Source organism: Polypterus senegalus, chromosome 10 (genome assembly GCF_016835505.1).
Source record: "Polypterus senegalus isolate Bchr_013 chromosome 10, ASM1683550v1, whole genome shotgun sequence".
Classification (NCBI taxonomy): Eukaryota; Metazoa; Chordata; class Cladistia; order Polypteriformes; family Polypteridae; genus Polypterus; species Polypterus senegalus.
Window position 1 is genome coordinate 67,644,150 of NC_053163.1, and position 26,315 is coordinate 67,670,464.

Consider the following 26,315-nt stretch of genomic DNA (forward strand, 5'->3'; position numbering starts at 1 on the left):
TGTCTCGATAGCCTTGTTTTTATTGTTATTAATGAGACATAGCAATTTCTGTCCAATTGAGAAAAAGTAGCGATTATGGTTTCACATGGAAAAGAGTCCAATTACATGAGATTTGCTATATCATCCCCTTCACCCAGACGTCCAGTGGCTCCCTTTCACACCCCCAACAATATCCCTCTATTTCATGTAGAGACAAATTTCAAGATCATCTATGAACATAGGCAGATGTAATCAGAAACTACATGGTTGCACAGTTTGCATTATTAGTTGCTTTTTTTTTTAGAATATATGCAGAAGAAAGCCCAGATGAAACTACTCATCATGTGTATTTGTGGTGTTCATATGCAGCCTGTAACTCCAGGCGCCAAAACCTGATTGCTTTCACGTGAAATATAAATCTGGCAAAAGCGCTAATGAAGTTCTGTGCCCAAAAAAAATAAAAATAAAATGAGAAAGAGGTATGCAGGATGTTTTTCCCTGGTGGTGGTTTATTAACATGGAATTTTTATCAATATTTGAGAACCAGAACAGTATTCAGTATATGTTGCCATGATGTGACAGACTTAAGATAAAAATATATACAAAAGCAGAAAGTTAATATGTTTGTAGTGACAAGCACCTCATATAGTAATTAACATGTATGTCTAATTCACAAGTTTGAAAAAATATATATATTCTTCATCAAACATCCATCCATCCATTATCCAGCCCGCTGAATCCGAACACAGGGTCACAGGGGTCTGCTGGAGCCAATCCGAGCCAACACAGGGCAGGAACCAATCCATGGCAGGGTGCCAACCCACCACAGGACACACACAAAGCACCCACTAGGGCCAACTTAGAATCGCCAATTCACCTAACCTGCATGTCTTTGGATTGTGGGAGGAAACCGGAGCACCCGGAGGAAACCCACGCAGACACGGGGAGAACATGCAAACTCCAGGCCGGGAGGACCCGGCAAGTGAACCCGGGTCTCCTAACTGCAAGGCAGCAGCGCTACCACTGCGCCACCGTGCCGTCCTCATCAAACATTCAAATCTCATTTACTGATTAAAATATGGAGGCTCATTAACATAAGATAATATAAAAAGCTAATTCAGGATGATGCACCATTGTGTATTATTCATTATAACTAAGTAGCCCTACTCTTACCATGAAGACTGGTGAGATACTGAAAATCCATTTTCACCATTAAACAAAAACAAAATAACATAAAATAAAACAATTAAAAAGAACTGACTGGTCTTATTAGGTAGTGTATATCACATCAACCTATTTTACCCCATAGTAGTACATTTTCCACTTCAAATTCAGCCAAATTTAAACACAAACATAAATTGCAATTCATTGGAAGTGCTGAATCGAATACACTAAAAAATAATACTAAAATAAGCATGTTAGAAAATGTTCACATGAAGTAATAATTAGGAGTGTTCAAGGGCTTGGTTTACCCATTTAAAAAATAGAGCATTTTTTTAGTTATTTCAAAGAGTCACTTAGCACTTTTTTATTTTTTAAATATTTTTGTAGCAGTGTTCATTCTTCTGCGGTGGGCTGGCGCCCTGCCCGGGGTTTGTTTCCTGCCTTGCATCCTGTGTTGGCTGGGAGTGGCTCCAGCAGACCCCTGGTTAGGATATAGCTGGTTGGATAATGGATGGATGGATGGATGTTCATTCATGATTTACAGAGCAGCACTTATATACAATATTAACTTTCTTTTACATTCATTTTTAACTAAGCAACATTTGCTTTTTTTTTTTACTTTTACAGTTATCTTACCCTTAAAGAGGTGATGCTTCTGCCAACACTTTACTAGCTTGTTTTGTGAATCTGTTTTACTCTCACAAGTCAAAGAGGAAGATATACTGTACAAAATATACAAGTTGAAGTGACTTCCCTGAAGGTAAATTTGAAACAGTAAACTATACCATAATTGAAGTTGCACACAATATATTCCTTTGTTTTAAGACGAACATGTTTGAAAATTCTCCAGGGCTTTTCAATGAGAGTTTTAGATGTTTCAAAAATTTTCATTGCATGCATTTTTTGAAATATCTCAGCGAAAACTAAACTTTCCAGACAAAAGTATCATTAAAATACTGTATTATTGGGTCGCAGGCAATTCAACCTCTAATAAATATGTCACATACTAATTGATGTATTGTATCTTCTTCATTGACATGACAGATGAAAATATGAAAAGGCAGCATATTTGTAAACCAACTCTTTACTGACTTGCCAAATGTTTTATATAACCTCTTTGTCATATCATGTCATGCTGAATAATTCTGGTCTTCATCCCCTGGAAAGACACCTGTTGACATTAGCGCTGGCAGAATCCGCTGATTCTCTGACGTGCATTTAAAGGCACATGCTGTTAAGAAAGGGAAGCTTTTTTCCTGTAGCAACTGTGCCGCTTGTCTGTTTAAGTCTGAAGGAGTACAGATTGTGACCGGCTTCCTTCACTACACACATTTCTAGTAACCAATCAGGAATTGTTCGGTGTAGCATAGCACCAGCCAATACACTTATTTTTTTATTTACTTGCTATCAGAAAGCCGTGGTTCCCGTTCTTCAGTGCTCCTTGCTACTGCAGTGAGTCAATGACACCCAGCATACCCTCAACGGGATGACTGCCCAAATGTGCACAGCCTCAGCTCTTACTGTAAAGATAGAGTGCACTGTGCCTGGGATCCACCACCTGTCTTCTCACACACACTCTATTAACTCTGTGTACTGTACTTATTTTAAATTCCTCTCTTGTAGTCAAGACTATTTTTGCTTGCTGACTTGAGATAACTTTGCTTTTACCTGCAGTCATCTTTTTACACGCTATTTTGACAATCATTTTTCTAAATGTGGTGTTGATTTCAGCATATTTGCTGAGTAACGACTTCTAATAACTTTTTTTACTTGTGCCAACAATATGCTATTCATATATCTTTTTAGTAACTGTCTCGGACATCTTTGTACCCTACCATTCTGCATACATCAGGTATATATACGTAGATTCCCACACACAGAATACTGACCAAAAGTTTTAGACAACCTAAAATTATATTTAAAGCAAGCTATATGAACAGTAAGTGTTTATTTGCTCATGAAAACTCTGTACAGTATAACATTTGAATAAATAAAATAATCATTGATGTAACAAAAAGTAACAAGAATTTCTTATGCTTTTTATAAAAAAGTTACAGTCTTGTGCAATAGCCATTAACTGCATTTGTTAAATGTCACCAGCCATATACCTGTAAAGTACTGATTAGCCAAACAAGGTTTGCTAGTGGTACAATGTTAAAAATAAATGATTTGATGGCAACTACAAATCCTGGGGTGCTTTAAGGAAAACGTTTTTAAACATCTAAGCTAATGAACCTAAATGACAGACTGTCAGCAATGGCACTCAAAACTTGATGTCCATTATAAAAAAATGGATGAAACTGTGAAAGATGAAGACAGATGGAGGACACAAAACTCTCTCTGCAACTGATATACAGTAGGTCACTCCCTTAAAGGACTGAACTTCCTGATCATTATGTGGCAGTCATCTGGCACAAAACTACTCACTTGAACTATGCAAAGAAATGGTCTTCTAGGAAAAAACAGAATGCATTATACAAAGAAAAATATAAAGCAAATAGTAGAGCAAAAACCAGCTGAAGAAAGTCTTATGGAGCAATAAACCACAATGTGACATTTTAACTCACTATGCCACTAGTATGTTAGACTAAGAGCTGGAAAGAAGGTCAATAATGCCCATGTGCAGCCTTCTGTAAAGCATGGTGGAGGCTCTTAGTCTGTGGGGTCAACTGAGTAGGCAATGTTGTCCAAATAGATGGAATTTTGACTGGTGAGAACTACAAACAGATTTTAATTTATCATCCTCGTATCAAAAAAACAACATACTTAATCTTTCGGCTTGACAGTGACCCTGAAAACAGCAAAATTAAGACCTACTGGGAGCAGAATCCTTTAGATGGAACACTAACAGTATCAGGACGGCCACCTCAGAGCCCTCAGGATAGCTGAAGGCAAGTGGGCTCACTTGGGCAGGGAAAAATACAAAACGCAGCCAAAGTCAAAAGATCAGTTCTGCCAAATCATATACAGTAAGAAGCTTGGAAGAAACTATACTGCAGTGTACCAAAAGAAATTATTTTAGTTTTGCCTTCTACAAGAAGCCACACAGAACATGGACCTGCTTTAAAAACCCAAAATATTCTTATTAAGTATATACTGATAACAATTAAAAGTAAGCATATTCTAATGTTAGATGCTGCTTTCACAAGTAAGTAAATACCCGCTGCTCAGGTAGCCATCTTTGAAAATACATTACTTGGATTATCAGAATAATACTTCTACAGTACTATATAATTATACATATACTTATTCAGTTACATTCAAATCAATTCTTTTTCATATGCTACACATATATATGTACATACACTCTCAGTGCACGCAGTGTGCAAATTACTGCAAATTCTGCAAATTACAGGGTTCAAAGGGGAAAGATTCTGAAGAGGCACGACAGTTCACGTAATTGTCCTTTTCCTCTCCAGCCTGGAAGCTGAAGACCTGAAAGAGGTGCAATAAGTCCACCTCCATCCAGCTTCCAATCCCACCCCTCCTGTCTGCAGGCACTTAAGGGTGCCACTTTCTCTTCAACATGGCGTCTACCTGAATCATCAAGCATTGACAGGTGCACCAGTGTTTAGTCTAAAGCAATTCTACTTCTGTTTCTCACCGCTATCCATCAGCAATTAACAGGAGCCCACACTGGATCCATAAACCTATTCAGATATTTTTGGGACTTCTTTTAACTCAACATGTATACACACATTAGATATATTTTCTACAACTTTAAATGTTTCCAGTTTTTCTTATCTACATATTGATCTATCGGTAAAGTTCTTCTTCAAACAATAAACCAAAGTGAGGAGAAACCTGCTTAAAGTAACTGAGAATTTTTACTATCATTTTTTCTTTCATTTTTCTATATACTTTTATATTTTATACTTAAGGTAAATAAAACATTAATATGGGAAACTTAATTTAATATTCAATGTCGTTAAGACTTTTACTGGTGAAAAAAGTTAAACAAATCTACAGTATCATGAAAATGCATTCCACGTAGCAAAACTGACAATTGGTGCTACTCTATCATCTGAATCCAGGATCTTCTGGTAGTACTATAAATCAAACACAATGACCTAGTTTTTTAAGCTTACTTCTTTTTGCACATTCTGTTTAAAATTATATTCAGTATTCACCTATTAACCCACAAAGCTCTCAACTTACACTTAATAGAGTCAGTTTCTTATCCAAAGCAAACGATCCTTGTGAGACAACCAACATCTTCTTGCAGCACACATCTTACTCTCTTAAACACTTGTTATGTAGCGGGGCCAAACTCAATCTCTACCACCAGTGTCATATTTAGTCTGCAATTCTTATCTTACGTCTCTTATGAGATCTTTTTCCTTTTTGGTGTACTGTCCTGCTGATTTCACTGCACTGGCTGGATTTAGCTTTATGTTTATTAAAATCATTGTGATCAATCTTATAGTATTAATGTGCTACATACTAGAAAAATTCTGACTAGGGGAAAAAAAAAAAAACTATCATTTTAAGATTCTGGCCTTCTGGCCTGTGTTTTTCTGAACTCCATCCTGTTCTGTTGGTTTGCAGACTCATTTTGCATAGTGTTTTCTTTCAATATTCTTCTCCACACTCCTACTAGTGATCTTGCTATTTAATCTGTTGCTGCTGTAACCAATTCCCGAGACTTCTCCTAAAATCTTCACCACTTATGCTGCCTAGAAAATATTGAAGTTTTGTGGAGTCATGAATGATTCAATGCAAAAAAATCTTGAGGACCATAGCCAGTCTTTTAAGCACCCCTGGGTAATAGGAGTTGTATTGTAAGCAGTGAAATGCACCACTCCCAACAACCACAGTTTAGCAAAGCAGTTTCAGTCATACTAAAAGTTCATGACAACATGTTACACTGCAGTCATTTTTTGTTTTTCCACACTCAAAAAGGATTAATCAACCTTTAGTTTACACAGTAATGAAACCACTTTTGAGAAATATTGAATCTTGTTATAAAGAACACTCTTATTAAAAAAAACGTCTTCAAAAGGCAGTGAAACAGGAAAACACAAAGAGACAGAAAAAAGCCACGGCTATCAAAATTATGCATTTCCTTTCCAGTACCATGAACTTCCTCACAAAAGGTCAATGCTGACATTATTAAACCAAGATGCAAAAGTGTTAAGGAAAACAAAAGCAACCACAATGTCTGAATTAAAAAGTTATTATCTCCTGAAGGCAACATACAATTTTATTCTGAAAGGTGCAAAAAGCTACATGCACCATGTTTAATATATGTGCCAGAGATATTAGGATTAAAAACAAGTATCTCACAACTGCAAATTGGTGAAGAAAGATTTAACCCAGTGCTTCTGTGAGTAACAATTAATCTACTGATGGAGCAGAAAGAAATTAATCACTTTCTGAATGTCGGTAGGCTGTTGTACAGAGATTGACTAATAAACAGCAACAAATAAAAATAAATAGCTCAAGGTTAAGAACTCTACCTAAACCAGTAGAAAATGGATATTATTGAGATCAGTTTTATTGAGAACCCTGAACTGAACACAGTCTTTTCAGATTTATAGCTTTCAAATGGGCAAGGAAGAATTCTTTGGTAGTCCATTTGCACAACAATAAGGGGAATTGAAGTGGGGGCTGGAGTATTAACAGGTACTCAGCAGGACACCAAAGTTTAGCACTGACCCAGCAAGCGTGAAGGAATGTGTAAATGTCGGTATGCATGTGGTGGCTTTAACGCTATCTGGGGTTGCAACTAGAAGAATGATAAAAGAAAAGGAGGAGTACAATTATGTTGAATTGCTCCAAACAACTTTCTCATTCCAAAGCAAGTAAAATTCATAACAAAATGCCCAGCAAACACCAAGCTATAGTTAGGGACCGTATTCTGAAATTGAATCCAATTTTGCAAAGGGTTGTGACACCATGTAAACATCACAGAAATGTGCAATGGAAAAGCAGTTAAAATGTTTAAAGTATGACACAGCCACTCTTCTGATTTCTGTATAGCTTGCTATTTCTCTACATGTCATAATGGTTTGCCTCCCATTCCTGCCAACCCACACTTCAGACCCAACACCCCCTTTAGTCTCAAATAGCTGACAGTAAAAATATACAAATAAAAAACCCTCCTTGGTCAGACTGATTCGGTCTGGCTCACTCACAGAAACTCCTAGTTCAGTGGGCTCTGACTTGATTTGTTTGGCTGGCATTCCCTCGGGCGTCAGCGTGCTGCTGGGAAGAGACTCCTTGGGATTGGCTGTGCTCTGAAAAAGAGAACAGACAGAAATGGGAGGGGACAGTTTGTGAGGAAGAGAATACAAGCTGAGGGAGCTCGAAAGAAGCAGAGAATGGGGAGGAAATGAGGCAGTGCAAAACACCAAGTGGAGACCTAAGAAAGAGTAAGAAAGGAAAAGAAACTGGAGCAAAACAAGTTAGCATGAAAGCACGGCAGGTTACAAAATTAACATGCTGTACATACTGGCATCAAATTAATAAGTGATAGCAGGAGACCACCTTATGTGATCAAAATGCTGGCAATGACGGTCTTAGGTACTACTGTTTCCATTCTCTTGAGACACTCTGCAAAGGATGCTCTTAATACAAACACAACTTTATGTCCTCTCTTATAATATTTGCAAAAAAATTAACAGGTCTAATAAAAAGCAGTTTGTTTGTTGTATGATTTCATGCCACATTAGTGAATAACTAATCCCAGTGTTGAATTTTCAAAATGAGCAGTGTAGTGTCTTTCCAGGTTTTATTTCCCAAACATGATAAAAACTTTGAATATCCCTATACATGGAATACATAGGGCAAACGCTACAGTCTGCTTCAGTGTTTTCATGATATTACACCAGGGGTAGAGCAAAGAGCTCTGTATGAAACTAAAGGAAAGGGTTTGTATTAATTAGCTCTTATCCTTCAACTAGAAGTGGTACAGACACCCTCCTGGTCCTTTCTGCTGCTTTTAATCTCTAGTATGCCACAGTGAGTTAACTTCCAATCTTGCCAAACGTCTTCAGACACCCGCAGCCCTTCAAGAAAAACATGAGCATTACAGAATTTTTTTTTTCTTTCTTATCCTCGCCCGAGGACCTTGTGTCATACCTCATGTACCATCGTTTCCTTTATCGTACCTCCTGCTTGCCTTTGTTCAGCAACTGCAATTATTTTGTAGAAACCAGACTCCTATTTTACATTTATAAGTAACACATTTAAAGATGATTCTTTGCAATAATTTGGTGCATAGTTACTCTGTCAATTTTCCTAGATGATCAGGCATTGCATTCATCTTGAAATAATGCCAATACCGACCGAGTTTTGGCAAACGTCCTCCTCACTCAGTTAAATTCAGGCATCCAATTGAATAATGACAGTGAAGATCTGCAGACAGATGTCTGTCACTCGATCAGAAATATTCAGTTTTTATAAAGGTGCATCTATTTGTTCATTAGTAGTAACATGGAATTCTCAAATCTACTTAATCCATTTCAGGATGGTTGCAGGAGCCTATCCTGGCAACACTAGGCAAGAGGCAGAAATGAAGCTTGGGAATGACATCAGTCTATCACAGGGCCCACTCACATACACAGCCACATTTGCATTGATGCAAGGACAAATTAGAGTTGTCAATTAATCTAACCAGCGTGCCTTTCAGGAGATGCGATGCAAACACATGGAGGACATACAGACTTCACAAGAACAACAAGGTAATTCTTTGCATTTATATAGCACTTTTCTCACTACTCAAAGCGCTCAGCAATTGTAGGTTAAGGGCCTTGCACAAGGGCCCAACAGAGCAGAGTCTCTTTTGGCATTTTACGGGATTCGAACCGGCAACCTTCCGATTGCCAGTGCAGATCCCTAGCCTTGAATTTGTGGAATTCAAACCCGGAATCTGTGAAGCAGAAGTGTTATAATAACTGCAACATTGTATAACCCTTGTTTGTTAGGGATGCTGTTCTAAATGTAAAACTGTAGAACTCAAATATTAAATGGTGTAGCACATTCAAATAATCACAAAGTAACTTGGCCTAGAAGTAAGATTAAAACCTGATTAAATAAATCTAGAAATTTCATTGAAAAAAAAAAAAAAACTTCAAAAGCTGTCTTAGGGTGTTACTCAAATTCCCTGAAAAGAGATGACTGATATATAGCACATGATCCTTTTGGACATACATATACCTATATTGGTGCTCTCTTTGTGGGTCCTTATGGTCATCTATTCGAAGGCCAACCAAAAAGCACACAAAAAGCATTCAGAGGTTTAGCTTTCCTTTTTCAAGTGAGATCCATACAGTGGCCCTCTTGGTTGCTTAGTAGCATAGGCAATGGTTGACAAATCCTGCTGCCTGCCTTTTTATAATGTGAGGCAGACAAGACCGGTGCAGAGGAGGACCTGAGAGACTACTACAGCCAGGGACTCTCGGTTCTTTTAAATGATGTCTGGGAATTAGGGTGCGGTTTCTGAAGAAGTAAAACATTGAATATATATCCAGGATCAAACCTACAACTTAGTATATTCTACTTACATGGTTTAGACCACATTTGGAAAGGAAAAGATTCAAGGTCATATTCAGAAAATAGGCAAAAGAGCACTTTGTCTTTCATATAAATCTACAAATTAGATAACACACTTGAAGATTATTTTACATTATCCTACAGGAATCTGGTTCTTAAAAAGAAGTTAAATGCCATGTAAAACTGCTACCCACGGAAGGAAAAAAAAAAGAAAATGAATTCAGACAAATGCATCGTCGTGGAGACATGTTGGTAGATCGAAATAAAGAGGCTAACCACAAAACTTAGGCAAGAGAAAGAGGCCAATGTAATATGTTAACGCTATAAAAAAAATCCTCAAAGGGCCAATGCCCTGCCTCCAACACTCCACCTCCCCGCAGCTGCCAGCGCTGTTCTTGATAACCCATCACCTCCCTGTCACACCCTGACCTTTGACACCACATCCCAGCAGGCTATAACACAAAGTCAATAAAAGCTGGGGAAAGACCACACCCATAGCCACACCCTTCCACATACGTTCTTTGAAACAAAATTGCCAGAGTGTGAAAATGAAAGAAACAAGAACTTACTTAAGGATTAAGAGAAGCTGGGATCCTGTGAGCCATAAATGGAAAATGCAGTGTGTCACGTCCCTATGTGCTCAAGCCACCCTTGGGGAACAAAGTCCTGAGCAGCAAAAACATTTTGGGAATTCTTTACTCGATCAAAGGAGTACACAGAGCATGTCTATCAAGTTTAACCAGCACCTCTATTAAAACCGAGCTTCTTTCATTTAAGTAAAGAAATATCAGCCAGTAGTCTGCAAAACCATCACAAGCTGCTGGTGCTTTAGATTTGTTAAAGCGTCAAAAGCTAAAGTTGCCTTCTTCCGATGTTTCCATTAGACTTACGACTTACATTTTGACCACAGACAAACTTCTGGGTCACAAAACCATAGTATAATCTAAGCCTGTAGTTCTACAATTTTAAGTCCAAATCTTCAATTACATTATTTCCGAAACTTTAGTTTGCAAACAATACGATACAATTTGAATCACACAAATCTGGGTTGACTGAATACCTTGTCTATGAATGTCTTATATATAAAAGGTCTGTCCACTATTAGAATGAAGAAGCCTTCTAAAAAGGTTCCAAAAGCAAATGCCTGGAAGCAGGAAAAAAATCATTTGAATGTAATCACAGAGCTTACACTCTCAAACCACATCTTCCTGTAAAATGCTAATGTTAAGTACTTATTTTGATTCACCACTCTTAAATAATCCCCAAACTCAGTCATGCCAAGGGCATCAGTGTAACTTCCCAAACTTGTTTTTCATGATGGGTCTCATGAAACCTTCAAAACCACTCCTGTGGTGCGCTGTCATTCTCATGCACAGAAGAGATTCAGACTGGCCTCCCAGACCCAGCAGGAGGGCCAAGTCACTGATGTGTCAGCTGGCCTTAGTTAAAAGTAAAAAAACAAACATTTACTTTACTCATGCTATTTAGGAGTCTTACAAACTTAATTCAAAAATATCTATATATTCATGCATTAGTACATGGTATTTATGTATAGTAACAGTGATTAACACTGTTGTCTCATGAATGTGGCATCACAGGTTCAAATTCCATTCTCTGTCATTGTCTGTAGGGTCTGCATGTTCTCCTCATATCTGTGTGGGGTTTCCTCCCACATCTCAAAAGGAGTGTGTGTTCGGTTAATTGTCAACTGTTAACTGGGAGCATGTGTAAGCGGGTCCTGTAATGGACTGACACCCAGATCTGGGCTATTTTTCGCGCTTGATGTTGCCAGGAATTGGATTAAGAGGGTGTGAGAATGATGTTTAGAATTTCTAAATGTGCACATTACTCCTTTGTCAACAAGAACAGCACATTATAAAAATCATCCATCCCTCTATCAATCAATTAATCCTTCTTCTGACCCATTTAATCCCATTCAGGGTCACAGGGACCTATACTTTACCTATACAGTGCCCATATAAAATATGCAGTTAATCTAAAAAACACATTTCTGGGAAAGGAGAACAAATCCCTGGTCAGTCAAAGACTAATTAGGCAAACCCCACATTGACAGTGCCCATGTCAGCATTTAAACCCAGGACTCTAGAGCTACGAGGCAGAAGTCCTAATCACTGTAGTGCCATGCTACCCAAGCAAAAATCAATTACGCATAATTTGATTGAATGTTTTATGACTGTGAAGTTAAATGTTACCTAATTGAACCCTAATTGCTTCAACAAGCTAGTAATAAAATTCTATACATTTATGAAAATAGTGCCTCCCAGAGGTCCGTTTATAACTTGGTTCAACATAAGGCAGTTACAATCAGGTCTATATGTATTTGGACAGTGACACAATTTTCATAATTTTAGCTCTGTACACCAGCACAATGGACTTGAAACAAAGCAATCAAGATGTGATTGAAGTGTAAACTTTTAGCTTTAATTCAAGGGGTTTAACAAAAATATTGTTTGAGCTATTTAGAAAAGACAGACATTTTTATACATGGTCCCCCTATTTTCGGGTGCTCAAAAATACTAACATAATCATAAATATAATGATCATTTTCAATATTTGGATGAAAATCCTTTATGGTCAATGACTGCCTGAAGTCAGGAACCCATGGCCATCTCCAAGTGCTGGATTTCTACCTTAGTGATAGTTTACCAGGCCATTACTACAGTTGTCTTCAGTTGCGTCTTATTCATTGGACTTTCTGCCATCAGTTTTGTCTTCAGTAAGTGAAATTCATGTCAAATTGAGTTGAGGTCAGTTGATTGACTTGGCCTTTGATGAATATTTCACTATTTTGCATTGAAAAGCACTTGGTTTGCTTCAGCAGTATGTTTTGGCTCATTGTCCATCTGTACCGTGAAGTGATATCCTATCGGTTTCGCAGCATTACACTGAATCTGAGCAGACAGTATACACTTAATACGCTTCAGAATTCATCCTGCTACTTCTGTCAGCAGTCGTATCATCAATAAACACTAGTGACTGACTTCCACTAGGAGCCATGTATGATCATGCCAGAAAACTGCCACCACCATGTTTCACAGATAATGTTGTATTCATTGTATCATGAGCCATTTCTTCTCCTCTCCATGCTCTTCCCTCTCCAACATTCTGGTATATATTGATCTTAGTTCTTTTGTACAAAGAAATTTGTTCCAGAACTGGACAGGCTTTTAAAAAATGTTTTCTAGCAAAGTTTAATCTTACTTTCCTATGCTTGAGGTTTACCAGTGGTTTGCACCTTTTGGTAGACCCTCTGTCTTTACTTTCATGAAGTCTTCTCTAGATTTTAGACTTGGGCGATGATAGATCTACCTCCTGTAGAGGGTTCTTGCATTGGCTTAATGTGTGAAGGGGTTCTTCTTCATCAAGGACATACTGTAGTTCTGCAATCATCCAGCACAGTTGTCTTCTGTGGTTTTCCAGATCTTCTGTTCTTGCTGAGTTCACCATTGTGTCCCTGCTTTTAAAGAATGTATCAAATGATTGATTTGTCCACTCCTTGTATTTCTGCTATCTCTCTAAAGGGTTTGTTTTGTTTTCTCTGTTAAATGATGGACTATTTTTGTATGGACAGCTCTTTGGACCTCATATGCAAATGCAAATTCCCCACTTGGAATAAATTCTAGACCTTTTACCTGCTAAATAGTTAAAGAAATAATGACAGAACTGCTCCCACCTGGCTATGGAACTGCTTGTCAGTCAAATGTCCATATACTTTTGAGCCCCAGGAATTGGGGAGGGGGTTGGCTATACAGAAAAATGGCTGTCATTCCTAAACAACTCAAAAAATATTCTTGGTAAACCCCTTAAATGAAACCTGAAACTCTACACTTCAATCACATAATGATTGGTTTATTCCAAATCAATTGTGGTAATGTACAAAGCCAAACTTATGAAAATTGTTTCACTGTCCAAATACTTATGGACCAGATTGTATCTGTACTTTCCATCCATCCATCCATTATCCAACCCGCTATATCCTAACTACAGGATCATGGGGGTCTACTGGAGCCAATCCCAGCCAACACAGGGCGCAAGGCAGGAAACAAACACCGGGCAGGGCGCCAGCCCACCACAGTATCTGTAATTTCTTTAACTGAAAACTTTTAATAACTGTGTGATGAATGAAGAAACTGTTCTGTACTAACAGTTCAAGAATCAAGTCAGTCGCACTCGTCCTACTTGGCTTCAACAGAATGTCGCTTGAGTAGCACACTTTGTCCTCTTTAATAGCCCTGATATCCTATGCTTTCCACCCCAATCCTTTGCAATATGGTTTATCAGCTTATTTTCCTCTCATACACTAAAAGATTCCCTAAACTTAAATTACAATTGGCTTAAGTGAGATGACTTATCCTTCAGGATAACGGTGATCAGCACCTTCGACCCTTGCCAGAATGAGACCAGAAAGTGACATCACTAGGCAAAACACTTAAGTGGTCTTAACACTGCAAAATACACACACGGTCAACTCTGCATAGCTCATCCAAAAGAGCAACAGATAAACCTCAAACGCCTTTTTATTTTAACAGAACCATATGCTGCCTGCTATTCATTTCTCACACATCATTGCCTATGCAGTTTAGAAAAGGCAATCCTCCTTTCTTTTTTTGTCTATGGGTGAACTCATAGAGTCATATTATTTGATTAAATTATTTTTATTATAACATAAGTCAACATTACCAAAAATCCTTAAGAGATTTTCCTAGCACATTTTCAATTTTTCCTTCAAATTATATAGAGTGTCCCACAGACAAAAGGATCTGACTTAATACTAGATAGTGTCCATTTTATTAGATCAACATAAATGTGTATCTTTTGATATTTAGAAGGCTGTTACAAGTTAAAAACAGGCAGGGAGGGTTGCCAGAGAAGACTGAGAAAATGCTGGTACATCAAGTAAAAAGGTTATACAAATATGTATGCTTACACAGATAAAAGAACAGAAGTATGGTAGTGGCCCAACATATGGCACCTAAATTCTGTGTTCTTCTTTTACTTGTGCCAAGTCAGCATTCATTCACTCTGCACATTTATTTCCATATTTCTGTATTTTTTAAAAAATGGAATAAATTAAAACGAACATTTATTTTCTGCTAACATTTCCCGTTTCTTTAGAGGTTATAAACACTAATCTCGCTTATAAAGATATTTCACATGACAAATTCTGAATGAATATTTTTGACAATATAAAACATCCAAGCAGCAATCTGCTCCTATTGGACCACTGCAGAAGACGAGCACAGAGTATAATTAATAACTTTGCATTTTCTCCAAGACCTACCAGGCATGGCAGTTACAGCAATAAAAGAGAAAGAGTCCATAAAAGAGCATCTAATACATTAAAGTAGTTGAAAAGAAAGGGTGTGTGAGAGGGCATGGAGGGGACATGTGAAAAATGCTACCTTCTATTTCTAGGCAGTCACCCGGGACAGGTCAGTTTTGACAATATTCTAACCCTTGTACTGATACAGATTTCCTTTTCATTCTTTTTTTTTTTAAAAACAAGAGAGCCCTAGCCCTTCCACAAGCCGAGTCAGAAAAAGCCTGTCACCAAGCCAAACCTAGCCAGCATATATTCAAAGTGCAGCATCTTAGGCAGTCTCTTTTTTGGAACAGCAATGAGGAAATTCCACTATGAGGTGTGGTGCAGCACAGGCAGGGTGGGGACCCCCTGGACAGATGGCTATCATTAAAATTAGTGAACAAATGCGGATGAAAAGCTGCGCACTGCAGCTGTGCCTTGCACTGGCAGACTGAACCATGCAAGCATGTAGAAAACAGACCAATGCACAAATAAGAATAAGCCAGTGTTGTTCACCCACAAGTATACAAATGGGAGGTGGGGGTTTAGGTAGAAGGTCACATAGACACTACTGTGCAGAAACAGAAAACTACGTACACAAGCATCATTTGATCCGAAGTGTGCGAGAAATGATATCAGAAATGAGCAGGTAATTGACATGAACAGAAGCTCATAGACACAAAATAAAAAAGACACAGAGACAAGATGGAAGACGTACAAACATAATGGTTAAGGTCTAGACAGACTGAAGACCCCAGGTACTAACATCATCTGGCCAAAAAGGCTCACATGCATGAATATGACAGACTCATGAATATAACTGAATGACAGGCAAGAGCATATAAATGAAGAAAAAAAGACCCTGACAGTCAGGACAACTGATGGAGAGTTTAGTTAATGATGTATAAAGTGCACAAATACATAAAGAGATAACTTCCTATAAATACACACACGCACACAGCCCAAAACAACATATGCAAAAGTAAAGCACGAAAAGAACAAAGCATGCAAAGTGACCTGAGGTACACTACATATACAAATCTTCAATCACAGCCACAAAGGCCTTATTACAACAACATACATGCAGGCTGAAAAAATAAAGATCAGAGGTAAGAAACATATAAGCAAATTAACAGGCAATCACTAAAAGACATATAACGCAAGCCTGTCACCTAGTGCACTACTTCAAAACACACTTCTTCTGGGATTACTCACCAACAGCCAACTTTACCTCTCACTAAATATGTCAAACAGCAGCTGGCACTTCCCTTTAGCAAGACTACTACTTTAACTAAGCTTGTTGTACTGTCTAGAAATCCACTTTTGCAGCACCAGTCCAGAAATAACATATCTATATTTGCTGTATGACAATTTAGAAAAGATTTGTGCATTTTACTGTCAGGAAAAACATTTTTCCTAACGCTAGCCATTAGCATTTTGCTCTTTTGCACCTTACTGAAGAACGACATACAATGATACTAATAATATAATCATGTGTTAGTGAGCACGTAGATGTGGGTTTAGTTGGATTGGCTTCTCTAGTACAGGGTGCAATGTCAGTTTCACAGGATCCTTTTTCCTGATAATTAGAGACTTATAGAGAAAACTGTTTTGAGATGGTAATGCTGCTGTTACTGCTTCATAAATTCGGCATCCTGGGATTGAATCCTGTACATGGTGGCCTTATGTTTGGGGTTAACACATTCTGCCCATGTCTGAGTGGATTTTTCTTCAAGTATTTGCATTTTCCTGCCACATCCCGCTAAATTTGCAAATTAGGTTTATCAACCATTTAAAATTGCTCCTTTGCGTTTGTGTGTGAGTGGAGGTCCTTAGTACCCAGACTAGGGCTGTTTCCTGTTTTGTGATGACACTACCTGTTATGTATATTGTGTTAATGGATCTACTTTTTGTGGTGTATGTATACTGTTAACTATTATGTGTGCGTATGTGCATTGATATAAGTTCTCTTGGTAATGCAACAAGTTGCAATAAAAAGAAAAACAGAAAGCGGTTACCTCACGGCGTTTCTCAATTTTATATAAGGTAGAATGTTGAAAGGCAGAACACTACCAAGATAAGCTTTCGCCCCCCATATCCCTGAATGACTCTAAAAAAGTGAAAACTTAACATTAACAGGAATGAATAAATAATAATAATAATAATAATAATACATTTATGAATTAATTACACTTATATAGCACATTTTTCACTAGTCAAAGCTCTTTACACAGAGAAAGGGGAACCACTTCATTCAACACTCATGTGTAGCACCCACTCAGATGATGCAATGGCTGCCATTATTGCTCCAATGAGCTCACCCCACATTATCTATTAGGGCTGTGATGGGCAATTTACCCAGGACATCAGGAAGAAATCATACTCTTTCTGAAAGATGTCCAGGGATCTTTAATGAGAGTCAGGACCATGACAGAGAGTCAGCACCATATTTACAGCACAGTGTCCCCATTACTGCACTGGGCCATTGGGATCCACACATAGACCACTGAGTAAGCACCCCCCTGCTAGCCTCACCAACACCTCTTCCTGCAACAACCCAAGCTTTTCCTAAATAGTCTCCCATCCAAGTACTGGCCAGGCCTCAACATGCGTAGCTTCAGGTGGATGACCTGTTCTGAAGAGCAAGTGGCATGGCTGCTGACAACAGCATTGCTCTAGAACCACAAACAACAATCAACTGATTCATCCACCTATGTACACACGTGGACAAAATTGTTGGTACCCTTCAGTCAATGAAAGAAAAACTCAAAATGGTCACAGAAATAACTTTAATCTGACAAAAGTAATAATAAATAAAAATTCTATGAAATTTAACCAATGAAAGTCAGACATTGATTTTCAACCCTGCTTCAACAGAATTATTTAAAAAAATAAACTCATGAAACAGGCCTGGACAAAAATGATGGTACCCCTAGAAAAGACTGAAAATAATGTGACCAAAGGGACATGTTAATCCAAGGTGTGTCCACTAATTAGCATCACAGGTGTCTACAATCTTGTAATCAGTCAGTGGACCTATATATAGGGCTCCAGGTAGTCACTGTGTTGTTTGGTGACATGGTGTGTACCACACTCAACATGGACCAGAGGAAGCGAAGGAAAGAGTTGTCTCAGGAGATTAGAAAGAAAATTATAGACAAGCATGTCAAAGGTAAAGGCTATAAGACCATCTCGAAACAACTTGATGTTCCTGTGACTACAGTTGCACATATTATTCAGAAATTTAAGATCCATGGGACTGTAGCCAACCTCCCTGGACGTGGCCGCAGGAGGAAAATTGATGACAAATCAAAGAGACGGATAATACGAATGGTAACAAAAGAGCCCAGAAAAACTTCTAAAGAGATCCAAGGTGAACTTCAAGCTCAAGGAACATCAGTGTCAGATTGCACCATCCGTCGTTGTTTGAGCCAAAGTGGACTTCATGGGAGACGACCAAGGAGGACACCATTGTTGAAAACAAATCATAAAAAAGCCAGACTGGAATTTTCCAAACTACATGTGGACAAGCCACAAAGATTCTGGGAGAATGTCCTATGGACAGATGAGACAAAAATTGAACTTTTTGCCAAGGCACATCAGCTCTATGTTCACAGACGGAAAAATGAAGCATATCAAGAAAAGAACACTGTCCCTTCTGTGAAACATGGAGGAGGCTCTGTTATGTTCTGGGGCTGCTTTGCTGCATCTGGCACAGGGTGTCTTGAATCTGTGCAGGGTACAATGAAATCTCAAGACTATCAAGGGATTCTAGAGAGAAATGTGCTGGCCAGTGTCAGAAAGCTTGGTCTCAGTCGCAGGTCATGGGTCTTGCAACAGGACAATGACCCAAAACACACAGCTAAAAACACCCAAGAATGGCTAAGAGGAAAACATTGGACTATTCTAAAGTGGCCTTCTATGAGCCCTGACCTCAATCCTATTGAGCATCTTTGGAAAGAGCTGAAACATGCCGTCTGGAAAAGGCACCCTTCAAACCTGAGACAACTGGAGCAGTTTGCTCATGAGGAGTGGGCCAAAATACCTGCTGAGAAGTGCAGAAGTCTCATTGACAGTTACAGGAATCGTTTGATTGCAGTGATTGCCTCAAAAGGTTGTGCAACAAAATATTAAGTTAGGGGTACCATCATTTTTGTCCAGGCCTGTTTCATGAGTTTATTTTTTTAAATAATTCTGTTGAAGCATGGTTGAAAATCAATGTCTGACTTTTATTAGTTAAATTTCATAGAATTTTTATTTATTATTACTTTTGTCAGATTAAAGTTATTTCTGTGACCATTTTGAGTTTTTCTTTCATTGACTGAAGGGTACCAACAATTTTGTCCACGTGTGTACACTAGTCATTCCAGAAAGATAAGTTCTTCTCATTTTTTAAGACATGTAATTGCTTTTCTTTACTTAATGTTTGCCATGCTTCTCACTCTAAACACAGAAAGCAGAGACGGGAATTGAATTAAACAAAGTCATTAAGTAAAGGCAAGAACTGAACACTGAATAAGAAACTGGACCAAAAAAACTCAGGTACTGTAACCCTGTCAAATAACAGACAACTACCTTTTTTTTTTTACTCCTTTAAAATTTGGGGTCATATAAATAATGGTAACTAACCCTGATATATTAAAAAGCACATTTAACCATAAGAAGCATGTATTTCTATAACTCACAAATATTTTCATTTGTATAAGCTCAGCACTACAGAGAATCATTGCTTCTCCTTTCTATCCAAATGCACACTTTCAGTTTAACTCAGATTCCCAGGAAATTCCCCTAAAATAAAGTCACAATGGGCAGTAGAGTATGTGACTTACATATAATCTTTGTTTTCTAGTATGTACTATAATAACTTTTTTTTTTTTTTACAAACTACATAACAGCATAAGAAACATCAAACACTGCACTGAAGGCAGACATGAGTAAGTTTAAGGAGCTGAATAAAAATCAACAAGCGAGCACATCAAAATGTAACATAGAGGTGAATGTTCAGATTCACAGATTAAATAAACGAATGGCATTTTTTTTTAACAGAACATAGAAAGTGTGGGTCGCCAGGTTCAAGCTGAATGTTTAAACATGAGCAGTTTCACAGCAGTGAAGTAAAGAGAATCAGTACAGCTGATCTGTGAGTGTTAGCCACGACTCTGCAATAGAACGTCGAGGAGGCTGATGTCAGATGATATTACACACGTCTCTCACGTTTACATGAAGTTAAGAAGCATACACAGGTATTTTGAGGTATATGAATTCAGATCTCTTTCAGTAAATAGCAGTCCAGGAAGCAAGAGGTCAGTGCAGTCAGACCAGCAGAGGGTTCATACAGTCATTGTGTTTGGTCTGTGTCAATAGAATATCTATCAGTACATCAACTAGAATCTCATCATATGTATTTAAAGTTTTGCTTTCTTTTTTTGATGTGACTTGCTTTTCTGTGATCACCATTTTGGCACAGTGCAATCAACGTACTAAACAGTGAGGAAAATGGCTTTGATATTTCGTCAGAAGTAATTCACATACACAGAAAAGAAACATATCAGATAAAAACACAAATCTGCATAACATATTAGACTTCCCCACAAGAAATCCCATACAGTCCTTTGAGTTCAAATCAAGCAGCATGCAGAGCCCATAGAGACATTCTTGCTTGGTTTCTATTCTGCCTCCATTATTCATTGCATAATGGAAGGAGTGCTCAACCTTGAGAAAGCCGTTACTTTAGCTCACTTCTATGTTTGCAAGTGTAGAGCTAGCTTATGGCAACATAAACACTTTTACAACCTGACTAGCAAGCATGGTACTGGAACAGGGAATCCGTATGGGGGAAAGAAAAAGTCATGGAGCCTCGAAGGCTTAGAAAGTAGCAAGGACCTAATTAACAATCTCCTTTGCCCACGTGGCTGTTGAAGTTACAATGCCGCTTCTTCTTCTTCTTTCGGCTGCTTCCGTTAGGGGTTGCCACAGCAGATCATCTTCTTCCATATCTTTCTGTCCTCTGCATCTTGTTCTGTTACACCCATCACCTGCATGTCCACTCTCACCACATCCATAAACCTTATCTTAGGCCTTTCACTTTTCCTTTTCCCTGGCAGCTCAATCCTTTGCATCCTTCTCCCAATATACCCAGCATCTCTCCTCTGCACATGTGCAAACCAACGTAATCTCGCCTCTCTGACTTTGTCTCCCAACCGTCCAACTTGAGCTGACCTTCTAATGTACTCATTTCTAATCCAATCCATCCTCGTCACACCCAGTGCAAATCTTAGCATCTTTAACTCTGCCACCTCCAGCTCTGTCTCCTGCTTTCTAGTCAGTGCCACTGTCTCCAACCCATATAAACATAGCTTGTCTCACTACCATTCTGCAGACCTTCCCTTTCACTCTTGCTGATACCCGTCTGTCACAAATTACTCCTGGCACTCTTCTCCACCCATTCCACCCTACCTGCACTCTCTTTTTCACCTCTCTTCCACAATCCCCATTACCCAGTACTGTTGATCCCAAGTATTTAAACTCATCCACCTTCGCCAACTCTACTCCCTGCATCCTCACCATTCTACTGACCTCTCTCTCATTTAAACACATGTATTCTGTCTTGTTCCTACTGACATTCATTCCTCTCCTCTCTAGAGCATATTTCCACCTCTCCAGGGTCTCCTCAACCTGCTCACTACTATCGCTACAGAATGTCATCAGCAAACATCATAGTCCACAGGGACTCTTGTCTAATCTCATCTGTCAACCTGTCCATCACCATTGCAAATAAGAAAGGGCTCAGGGCCGATCCCTGATGTAATCCCACTTCCAACTTGAATGCATCCGTCACTCCTACCGCAGACGCCACCACTGTCACGCTTCCTTCATACAAATCCTGTACAACTTTTACGTACTTCTCTGCCACTCCCGACTTCCTCATACAATACCACAGCTCCTCTCGAGGCACCCTGTCATATGCTTTCTCCAGGTCCACAAAAACGCAATGCAACTCCTTCTGGCCTTCTCTAAACTTCACATCCTAAGAGCAAACATTGCATCTGTGGTACCCTTTCTTAGCATGAAACCATACTGCTACTCACTAATCATCACCTCACTTCTTAACCTAGCTTCCACTACTCTTTCCCATAACTTCATGCTGTGGCTCATCAATTTTATTCCCCTGTAGTTACTGCAGTCCTGCACATCCCCTTATTCTTAAATATTGGCACCAGTACACTTCTTCTCCACTCCTCAGGCATCCTCTCACTTTCCAAGATTCCATTAAACAATCTGGTTAAAAACTCCACCGCCATCTCTCCTAAACACCTCCATGCTTCCATAGGTATGTCATCTGGACCAACGGCCTTTCCATTTTTTATCTTCTTCATAGCGGTCCTTACTTCCTCCTTGCTAATGCGTTGTACTTCCTGATTCAGTATCTCCACATCATCCAACCTCTTCTCTCTCTCGTTCTCTTCATTCATTAGCCTCTCAAAGTACTCATTCCATCTGCTCAACACACTCTCCTCACTTGTGAGTACGTTTCCATCTTTATCCTTTATCACCCTAACCTGCTGCACATCTTTCCCAGCTCGGTCCCTCTGTCTAGCCAATCGGTACAGGTCCTTTTCTCCCTCCTTAGTGTCCAACCTCTCATACAACTCATCATACATCTTTTCTTTAGCCTTCGCCACCTCTCTCTTCACCTTGCGCCTCATCTCCTTGTACTCTTGTCTACTTTCTGCATCTCTCTGACTATCTCACTTCTTCTTTGTCATCCTCTTCCTCTGTATACTCTCCTGTATTTCCCCATTCCACCACCAGGTTTCCTTTTCCTCCTTCCTCTTTCCAGATGTCACGCCAAGCACCCTTCTTGCTGTCAGCCTTACTACATCTGCTGCAGTTTCCCAGCTGTCTGGTAACTCTTCACTACCACCCAGTGCATGTCTCACCTTCTCACTAAACTCAACCTTGCAGTCTTCCTTTTTCAACTTCCATCAGTTGATCCTTGGCTCTGCCCTCACTCTCTTTCTCTTCTTGATCTCCAAAGTCATCCTACAGACCACCATCCTAGGCTGCTTAACTACACTTTCCCCTGCCACTACTTTGCAGTCTGCAATCTCCTTCAGACCAACTCTTCTGCATAGGATGTACTCTACCTGGGTGCATCTTCCTCCACTCTTGTAAGTAACCCTATGTTTCTCCCTCTTCTTAAAATACATATTCACCACAGCCATGTCCATCCTTTTGGCAAAATACACTATCCTCTGACCTTCTTCATTCCTCTCCTTGACACCATACCTACCCATCACCTCCTCGTCTCCACTCACCAACATGCCCATTGAAATCCGCTCCAATCACCACATCTACAAATTCTTAATAGTTTAAATGAAGACAATGTCTTCCTCATTTAGTCATGTTGAATGTTGGTTGCATGTACAAATAAGAAATCCCCAAAGGCTAAGCTATATCTTAATTGATGATGACACTTGACAAAGCTTCCTCTGACTCTCAAAAATCCCTACTGGAAAGTCAGCTACTGCATTAGTGAACCTTTCCCAACAGTGTAGCTAAAAATGTAGGGCAACATGGATACTAATATTGAATGAAACTGAAATGTCCACAATGTGACAATATGAAACATACAGTAGGGTTGATCAACATAATTTAAATGAGCCATTCCCTCAGTCATTAAGTGTGAGGTCTTCAAAGCAGCATAACAGTTTTTCCTGTGTACACACTGGTAGGAAAACAGAGGGGGCAAAAAGGATATTTGTGACCCACAGCCACATAATAAGATAACTAATGTTGTTTTAGTGGTGGTTGAGTGTGTGTACTCTAATTGGAAAGGCATCTTATTAATAGGTTGGTAGAGTTTCGTATTTTCTATTTTTCTATTACCCAAAATAAGTTACTCCTGTGCTTAAGGAAACAAATGTCTTTTCATGAGGTTTTACCATGAAACACTTTTTCATATTGGATACAGAATCCATGTCAGAACACGATGGTGAGCTCAAACTGATTTATTGAAAAATTTCTGAGAAAGTATGTGTGTGTTTACACTATGCTGTAACAACTGTGTTAATACTACACCCTGCCTGTCACCCATCATGTGATAGTTTTGAGTTGCCAGTTTATTAGGTATACCAATCTAGTAGAATGTTGAGTGTCCCTTGGTCCATAGAACAGACAGAATTGGTCTGCCTATTGATTCTACAAAATGATAGATGTGTTGTTTGGAATTCTGTAGTTATATGGAAAAAACTATTTTGAGTAGTGGCTACTAACTGGGCAGATGCACTGTCTTGCTGTGAGTAGGCCATACCACCATATCATAAAGATGCTTGACAGGTTTGAGATCCAGGGACTGTGTAGGCAATTGAAAACAATGAAAAATCACTGTCATCTTCCATGAAACATTCAGTAATTATATGTGTCTCCCGAGTACTGATGTGGTGCATTATCATCAGAGTGAGCATAAATTGTAGCTATGAAAGCTTAAACCTAGTCAGCAACAATATTCAGCTACACGTTGAGATTCAGGTGTTCTTTAGTGACCTTACTGTGTGCCAGGAAGACATTCCCTACACCATCACACTGCCACCGCCAGCCAGCACTGTTAACATCAAGCAGGATGACTTTATGTTCTCAAGTTGCTTGCACCCAGTTGTGATCCTTCCTTCAGCATGATGCTAAAGAAACTTGGATTTGTCCAACTAAACACATTTCCTTCACTCCTCTAGCTGTCTAGTTTATGCTTCTGTGTCCAATGGAGAAACTGATTCTTCATTTTTGGCATCTTGACAAGGCCTTTGGCTGTTATTGCCCATTCAAAACAAAGCCCTCTAAGTGGTAATTTCTGATATCATATCTTACATATCAATATTGATTTCAGAGTCAACTTCCCTAGTTGTGGCTTGTCTCTTTCCCTATATAATTCTAGCCATTCTCCTTTGACCTCCTTGATCCACAAGTTCATTTATGCACAGCAGTGTCTATTACTGGTAGTTTTGTACTTTCTCATATACAAAGTATAGGGAAAGCATTGTAATTTTCCAAAGATTCGATGTCAAGATTTTGATGAATCTCAACTTTTTGGACCTCCGTGACTTTCTAGTATATGACGTATAGGGAAAAGTATTGGAATCCTCCGAAAATTGACACTGATGATGACACTGCAGTTGTGACCCGCTGGGCTGGCTTCTTTGAGCAGTTGTTCAAAGCTGATCCTCCGGCTAGGATGTTGGATATCTCTGGGTCCACAGTTCATTAGGCTGATCCTCCAATTAGCTGTGAACCACCCAATCTCACTGAGATTGCATAGGTGGTGAACCAGCTGGGGATGGGGGTGGAGGGGCTGTAGGGATCTGTGGTATCCAGGGTGAACGTCTCCAGGCTGGTGGTAAGGCTGTCCTCTTGACATTGCAAGCAATCTTTGCTTCTATTTGGGAGACTGGTATCATCCCAACTGATTGGAAAACGGGACTTGTCGTCCCTATCTGGAAAGGGAAGGGTGATCGCCTGGATTGCAGCAACTACAGGGGGATAAAACTTCTCTCGGTGCCAGGTAAGGTCCTTGCTAGAGTCATCCTCAATAGGATCTGTGATAACTTGCTCACCTACCAGCGACCGGAACAGTCTGGTTTTACGCCTAAGAAGTCTACAATCGAACGCATCCTGGCACTGAGGGTTTCTTTGCAGCCTTTGTCAATTTTCGCAAAGTGTTTAACTCAGTTGATTGAGTTTCCTTGTGGGACATCCTCAGAGTCCCCTCGAGGTTGCTGGATATCATGGCCGGCCTGTACACTGGTACTGTGAGTGCGGTGTGGAGTGGAGGCAGGACCTCTGCGTTTTTCCCAGTTGATTCTGGGGTTCGTCAGGGGTGTGTTCTTGCTCCTACTCTATTCAATGCTTGTATGGACTGGGTGTTGGGAAAGGTCGTGGGGTCCAGTGGCTGTGGGGCATCTGTTGGTGAAGAAAGACTCACGGATCTTGACTTTGCTGACGATGCTGTGATCTTCATGGAGTCAATGGAGGCTCTGATCGGGGCACTTGAGAGACTGAGCGAGGAGTCTGAGTGTTTTGAGTGTGCAGGTGTCCTGGATAAAAACCAAGATCCGGGTCTTTAATGACCTCTTGGGGACAGCCATCAGCAGTGTGTCTGTTTGTGGAAAGAGTGTTGACCTTGTTGAGAGGTTTACTTACATTCATGTCTCTGGCGACTCTTCCTATGAACTCAGTAGACAGACTGGGAGAGGGGGGGGTTTGTTGGAAAGGGGTGTGTGGCTCTCCGGATATCTATGCAAAAGGATGAAGATCCAAGTCTTTAGACTCCTAGTGCTTCCTGTCTTGCTATATGGCTGGA

General features: G+C 39.4%; 1 protein-coding gene across 2 annotated transcripts in view; it reads right to left on the reverse strand.

The window, feature by feature from the left end:
• klf8 (Kruppel-like factor 8) overlaps nt 1-26,315 on the reverse strand; it is a 92,904-nt gene that overhangs the window by 56,268 nt on the left and 10,321 nt on the right. Inside the window, exon 2 of one of the 2 annotated variants that reach the window (XM_039765894.1) lies at nt 7,281-7,382. The exons of the other annotated variant lie outside the window; for it this stretch is intronic. Coding sequence (XP_039621828.1) covers nt 7,281-7,382 — 102 coding nt within the window. The remainder of the gene's footprint in view (nt 1-7,280; nt 7,383-26,315) is intronic. 2 annotated transcript variants of the gene reach the window in all.